The 7459-nt window shown below is 43.5% G+C and overlaps 1 protein-coding gene across 1 annotated transcript; it reads right to left on the bottom strand.

The window, feature by feature from the left end:
* Positions 1-316: 316 nt before the first annotated feature.
* LOC147607544 (protein ASPARTIC PROTEASE IN GUARD CELL 2-like) lies at positions 317-2315 on the bottom strand. Its single transcript, XM_086790670.1, has 2 exons — positions 1237-2315; positions 317-1119 (listed from the first exon to the last, which is right to left on the bottom strand). Exons 1-2 carry the CDS (start codon positions 2234-2236, stop codon positions 566-568), a joined length of 1554 nt encoding a protein of 517 aa, XP_086646796.1. The 5' UTR covers positions 2237-2315; the 3' UTR covers positions 317-565.
* Between the last annotated feature and the right edge of the window lie 5144 nt (positions 2316-7459).

Below are 7459 nucleotides of genomic sequence, written 5' to 3' on the forward strand. Positions count from 1 at the left end.
ACTCAAACAACACAAGGGATCCAAAAAGCTTATGTTGGATGTTGTAGAAGAAGCTCCGGGACACAGACACACAGGCACGAACAAGGACGAACTTGAGAGAGTGAGAGTCTGTCATGTATAGCCCGCACTTGGATGCCATGAGGACATAGCTGTACAAGCAAGTGAGGACCTAGAGCATTGTGATATCCAACATTGTAACAATTATAAAAAAAATCTCAAGGTTTAAAGATTTTCATAAACTTAATAATAAGAGGTTCTAAGACCATATCAATGAGTGTTCCTTATCAATGTCAATTTTATAATCCCTATTCATAAACTCACCTAACGTGGATTTAGGAGATAATATCTTGTTATTGCAAGAGATAATATCTTGTTATTGTAAGAAATGGCAAAGGGAAAAGGTAATCCCTCAACCGTTACAATGGAAATATGTCATTAGTAGTCCTCATCTTCATGATTGTAGTAGGGAATAAGTGGCTATGCAGCAAGACAAGCTTTTACTTTGGGAAAAACAAAAAAACACAGAGATCCATACTACGCCTCAATGTGTCATGTAGTAGCAACTTTAACACTGGTTGTAAGCCCACGCAAAGATGTCATTCTCAATGTCAAAGATAACTTGGTTGTTGTGCAAGCTAACAGACCCAATGACCATGGTAGCAGGTGTGTCACCTGGCTGCTTTTGAAGAAAAGGCCAACACATGCGGGGATTTCCATTGTTGGAGGTATAGGCAAGTCCACTTGCGTCATTGCTTAATGTAAAAAGCGAACCATCTGCAAAGACAAAAGAGATTGCAGGCAAGGCGATGGCTGTAGGGTAATCCCAGCATGTGTCAAGACCAGGTGGCCCTGGGGTGGCACTTGGGTCCCAATTGCCAAGCAGAGGCTGCATGGCTGTTCTCCATGCATCCCTGAAGGGTATGTATGCTGCTGTGTCTATGATGGAGAGCATGTCAGACGAGTCAACAATTACACCGCCCGACTGGTCATTGGGGTTGATGTCGAACGTCCCAGCTGGGACACCTACGCTTAGGCCTGCCACCAAAATATCCACTATATCTAGGTAATAGAACACGGCATATCCATCTTCTAGCAAATCGTTCTCGTAGTATTGGACCGCTGTGGCACATCAAAAGAATTCCAATGTTAGGAGAAAGGTAAATTCTAAGTGTACTAGCATGCAGATCCCTTCGTATATATATATGCGAGAACGTGGGATTGGGAAAAACAACTTACATGGATATGCCCCATCGCCAAACTTGAGCCAGCCAGAGTTGGGCGGAGAGCCGATCGATGCGAAGCAGAAGGAGAAAACGGCTGGGAAATCTTGGAGGCCGACGAAGAACTGCTCTGTCCATGACAAGCTCCGCCCATAGCCTAGACCGAGAATCCCAGACGAGTCAGTGCCCACACCGGCTACATTATTCACACCGCAGCCAAACCCTACGTTCTGTATGCTGACGACACTTGGGGGGCTGGTGGACGCGTCCCAAAAGGTGAACTGCTCTCTACAGATAGATCCAGCAGACGTGGTTCCATCACCATAGCTAGTAGCATAGAAGCAGTGGCCTGCGTCGGCACCTTGTCCGATGTTGACATTTTGGACGAGGTTGCAGTAATCGTCGCCTTGGACTTGAAGGGAGAAGGTGGTGGACTGGGCAGGGTCGTAAACGGGAAAGGCTTCTGGGTAGCATGGGTTGCAGGGCTTGCATTGGATCCAGGGAAGGTCACTGCCGGTGTCCACCAGCATGAGAATGGATTGGGAGGTGCCGGTGCCCGGAGCAACGCCCAGGCTCAGCTCCACGTAGTATTCCGAGACCGAGCCGCCCCTCGTGTAGGCGGTGGTCACTTGGCCATACGGGTCGTAGTTCGACTCGACGTGGGCGCTGTCATGATGCTGATCATGCGATGATGATGATGATGATCTGTTGAAGCGCCGGGCCAACCTCTCCATTCTCAGCCGTGACACACACGCATCGTCGCAGTTGGCTGGGCGGAGGGGAGAATGCTGGTCGAACACGTGATTCACGCCCATCCTTGCAAACCTCCTAGCTGAGCCTCCACCACCTCCTGAGCTGTTGCTCCGCCCAAGCGCCATATCTAGAGAGGCAGCAGCTCTGGGCTTAATCAATGGCTTCCTCCCATCGGCTGTGGACATGTACTGCGCACTCATCATCAACAAGAAGCAGAGCATTATAAGACGGAGGAGCTGCAAGCTGTGATCGGTAGGAGCCATGGTAGAGCTAATATCTTCTTCTAAATCAGTAAATGGAGCCCTTAATATACCCTACTTATAAGTACTTAATGCGGTTAAAAACGACCTCACGTCGTTATATTTATGAACGGCCACGGCTTGAATATATATATATATAGCTGCACACACCAAGCTACCCTTTTGGGTATAAAGAATCGAGCAGAGCATATGCGCGCAGACCCTTATTTAATCTGTGCTCTAAATATTTTATGCTGTCAAGACCTTGTTCATATCTCCAGATTCCAGCAGCTTCGTAACATTGCTTAACACATGCTAGCATTGCTTAACACTCTGCCGGCCAATGAACAACCTGTACCCAACGAGGGAGCGCCTTCCTTATCATTAGACTCCTCTAGTTTTTGGCCTGCCCATGGCAAAGGCCTTAGTGGTGGGTATGAGGGGTTGCCTTGCTGCCCCCCAGCCTGCCAGGTGGGCCTGTGCATGGTCATTACGTGGGCCTGTGCATGGTCATTACGCCACGTGTGCAGGTTAATGAGGCTACAAGTGCTTCTCTACATCTTAGCATGTGGGCCTTGGCGTATGTAGTGTGAGATGTAGGGTTTCGGCTAGGTATGTTGAGTGGCTCTCGGTGCGCTAATTCTTCGTGTGTGGACCTTAGAGGTCGTGTAGTGCGGCACCCTTGGTGTGTGGGCCATACTTGGCCTGCTGGAAACTTCACCTTCTACAAGTGGTGCTACAGGTGTTGCGCCTTTTATTACGTGGGCCATGGTTTGTGACCCATGTTTGGTACATTTCGAGTGTGTGGTTGTAGGGTCTTGGTGGGCGGCGCATACACTAAGTACGGGTATGATCTCTACACATCCTCTGCTCTGCTTTATGTGGAGATGAGTTGCTCACATACATTCCACTTGCAGAGGTGATTCTCCCTTGGACTTGCTAGTTCATTGCATGACATTTTATGGGTGTGTGACGGCTGTGCGCCGCCTGTGCAGAGCTTTGGCTTGTGCTTGCAGGTATGTGGCATCGTCTTTGTGTGCAGACTATTATTTTGTGGTTGTGATGGGTTGTTGTATGTTGTATAAGAGAGGGAAAGTGAGAGAGGAAGACCTACAGGTACGCGGGTCCCTGCATATCTGTGTTAATGCTAAATGGGAGAGAGAGAGAGAGAGAGAGAGAGAGAGCTCTGCATGCTTTGGAGGGATTGAGATACTATATGAGAGAGAGAGCAAGCCCTGCACACTCATTTTAATGCACACTCATTTTAATGTTGTATGAGAGAGAGAAAGAGAGAGGGAGTGAGAGAGAAATACAGTTGCATGCTTGCATGACCTGCATGCTTTTGCATGCATGTGTCATGTGTGCAGTGTGTGATCACGTGTGTGTGTGTGATTAGGTGAATGCATGCAGTGCTTGCAAACTTTTATCAATGTTGTATGAGTGAGACAGATAGAGAGAGAGAGAGAGAGGTGCATGCTTTGCATTAGCTCTACACATGCATGCATATGTTTTCGTTATGTGGCATGTATGAATGTGGTCACATGTGTATGAATTTTTTGACTTCTTTTATATTTTACTGATATGCAGGTTGTTTTGAGTGCATGTGAACGGGTTTTTTACTTGTGTGGTGGAGCTGTCATTGCTTTTCAGCCTGCTACATGTTGGTGATGTTCGCACAGTGAAAGAATCAAGTCACTACTGTGTTAGATCTCAATTGGCATCTTTTGCTTTGAGCCTTGCGTGGTGGGTTAGTCTCCAAAGTTACCTACGCCTTGTACGTGTGCTTTGTCTTATTTATGGGTTTGACCACTTGGCCTGTTTCACCTACTTTTCAAACTTACCTACTTTGAAAAGTGAAATCTTGTAATTTGTTGTGACAGTGTGCAGCGTTACGTTGGTCTCAGGCTTTTGAACTTTTGGTATTCTCTTGTGGTGATGTTTATATCAAAGCTCTTACATTGTAATCGCATCTATCATGAGCTCGTTTGTGAAAGACATGTCAATATTTGAAATATAGTTTAGGTTTCTTTATGTATCTTGTTGTGACCTAAAGGGTAACCGTCTTGTGCTCAAGCCAATAGTGTTGAAGTAAACCAACAGCAGAGTTTGTTAGCAGAGTTTGTTGTGATATTCTACTGCTAGAATAATCATAGCTGAACTTGTTGTGATGTTTTGCTATGAAGTCAATGTGTAAATAATTGTTGTTGGGATGTTTTGTGAGCGCTGTGCTATTATGATTTTTTTAAAGGAAATTAGCAGTGGAGCTTGTTGCGATATGTGTTGAAGTATTGCTATTGTGCATTTTCCTAATGGTTTGCTACCGAAGTTATTACAGCGCAATTCGTTGCAATAGCTTGTGGTGTTCTTGTGTGAAGTTGCAGAGCTGTTGTGATTGCTTTAAAACAAGTTTGCGGTGTAGCATATTGACATTAGACTTGTTGCTTTTTTTAGGGGTGTAGACAAAATGTTTTAGGTTAGGGAGAGTGTATCTCTAGCTTTAGTGATTGTTTTTTCCTTCAATATGTTGCGTGGAAATGATGCAGAGAGTATGGATTTTGAGCAAGGTAGTTAGCATCTTGTTGCTTTTTGAATCGTTAATTGCGTTGCATCTTATAGAGCTCAACAAGATTGTTGATAACGACCACCTCGTCGATAAGCCCAAGGTCAGCGCCAAGGACCTCGTTGCTTTTGAGCTTATCTTCACCGCCTAAGCTGTGTAAGCATAGTTAAGCTCAAAGCTCTATTGCCAGGGCTCTTTTTACACTGCGGAATCGAAAGCCAGAGCAAGGTTACTTCTTGTAGCTTGCATTTTGCCTATTATTACTTTATGAAGTTCCACTACTCTGGGTTTTAGATTAGCCTCAAGTTTATAGCTCGCTTTATGTAAATGTACTCTTTAAGTCATGCTAACATTTAGTGTTGCTTTTCAATCTTGATTTCACAATTAGCACATCCTCAACTCCAACTAAGGCCAAAACTAAAACCTACAGCCCTACATAACTTGCTGATTTACCTCTTCCTGAGGCAAAACATAACCTTTCTTTAGTGCCATTTTTCCCATGATGCACCACCTCTATTGCTTATTTCATAAATTTTAGAAAAAACTCTCGCTTTGTTTTTGAAGGGAATGTGCTAAACCGCTATGGCACATACAAGCAAAACACTCAAGAAGCTAAGTATACTCGCTACTTTAAGCTTGACCTTGTAGACAAGGCTAGTGTAGACACTATCATGCTCATAATACTAGATCTCTCGCACTAAATAGATAAGCTTTGGGTAGGTGACTATATTAGAGTTGAAGGTGCATTCGTAAAGCATAAAAATAAATATGATAGGGGAACGTCTTTGTTTTCATTGCACTTAGATGCTACCAATTTAATTATCAAAGTTGAGTCTTTTGATGTCCACCTGACCTTTTTCCATGAGGCCAAGATTAGGCCTTTCGTAGAGGCTCAAGCATTGCACTCCAATGGTGCCAAGCACCATCAAAGCACACTTGCTTTTGTTGTTGTCCATGTCAACGACACCCGAAAACAATCAAGCAGTGTTTTGGAAGAGCTTGTAGTTGTGGATGGTGCAACGTCAAGCGATCGAGCTATAGTGAGTTCTATTTGAACGCTTTCTTAACTTGATGTGTTTTTGGTTTGCTAGTTTTTTGTTATGTGCAGTCTTAAAACTTATACTCTTTTGTACTTGCTTATGCCATATTTGAGATTTGTTAATGATCGCAAAAAAGACTACTACGACATTGCTACATGCTTCGAAAATGGTGACATGGTCATGTTTGTGGCGGGAAATGTGGGGGCTTTTATGGGTCATAAAAATGTGTTATCAGTCCTAGATAATATCACTACAAGAGAATCATTGTTTTTCGATGCTTAGTTTCCACGCTTGGTTGCGTCATCGATATGTGCATTGAAATAGGGGTCGAAATAGGCATCAAAATATGCGTGGAAAAATGCGTCGAAATAAGCGTGGAAAAAGTGTTTGAATAAACGTCGAAATAACAATCGAAATTTTTATTTTAAAAAAATTGATTTTATATATAATATTTGCTAGTTCCCATCCTGGGGTGTGTTTTAGCCTTCTCTTTCTACCTCTTTGCAAGCATATGTGTCTATGAGAGAGAGAGAGAAGAGAGAGAGAGAGAGAGAGAGAGAGAGAGAGAGAGAGAGAGAGAGAGAGAGAGAGAGCGAGCGAGAGAGCTAAAGAGAGAGATGATCAGCGAGAAAGAAAGATAAAGAGAGAGAGAGAGAGAGAGAGAGAGAGAGAGAGGGGGAGCCGAGGGAGAGAGGAGCGTATAACTTCCATCACGCTCTTTGAAGGAGAAAAAATGCTAGCTCCTCCTCCTCATCACTAAGGTGCAATTAAGAAAGTGCTCTATTTTACAAAGAAATTAAAGCTCATCATCAACTTGCTCGTCCTCAGCAAGATCCATGGCTCCAAATAAATCTATTTCTAGAAATACTCCATCATTGTTGTCAATTGGTGGAACCAATTGTCTTGTAGTAGTAGAAGGTAATTCATCCATGTCGTCATCCTCTTCTAGCTCTAGCATGAGAGTTGTCAATGCATCATGATCATACTCAGCTTGAATCTATTCTTCTTTTGGATTATCTCTAGTGTCTGTTTCTCGTTCAAGATGTATTTGCTCAATGAGTACACCTTCATCGGATCCTATTACCGTGTGAGCCTCACCTTCTTCCTCAACTAGTATGTCTTCTTCTTGTTCTTCTTGTTGTTCAATAGGTGCTAGTGGTGAACGCTCAACCATCACATGATCTGGGGCACATGATTTGGGGGGAGTTCCTCACAGCATCTGGCAAACACTCAACTGCTATTTCCACCTCTTCAAATATTTGTTTTCCACATGGATTTATTTGGATCACAAACAACCATTTATGATCTGTCGGGTCTTCCACATAGATGACTTGTTCACAATGCTCTGGTAGCACAAATGTGTCCCTTTGGTCAGTCCATATCTTTGTGCGGTCTACTTGAAGAAATCCACACTTGTCTTTGTGTACAGTTACTTGTGCCCCTTGAGTTACCAAATTGAACCATTTCACATCAAAAATGAGCATATGAAACTTTCTGAATCCAACCTTGATAAATTCTTGGATTGTTCCACAATAATCTAGCATGCCTACTTCAGTATTGCCATCACTTGCACTTGAATGAATCTCTTGCATGAAATTAGCCTTCACACCACAATCAAATGTTGTTCTCTTTTTTTCTATTCCTTCT

The sequence above is a fragment of the Cibotium barometz genome, chromosome 55 (assembly GCF_041138505.1).
Source record: "Cibotium barometz isolate CiBa-2024 chromosome 55, ASM4113850v1, whole genome shotgun sequence".
NCBI lineage: Eukaryota > Viridiplantae > Streptophyta > Polypodiopsida > Cyatheales > Cibotiaceae > Cibotium > Cibotium barometz.

Excerpts from the sequence above, each read along its gene's own strand:
- LOC147607544 (XM_086790670.1), bottom strand. The coding sequence starts at position 2,236 with ATGGCTCCTACCGATCACAGCTTGCAGCTCCTCCGTCTTATAATGCTC. Across the intron at positions 1,120-1,236 it reads TGGCGATGGGGCATATCCAT|CGGTCCAATACTACGAGAAC; the intron begins GTAAGTTGTTTT and ends GATGTGCCACAG.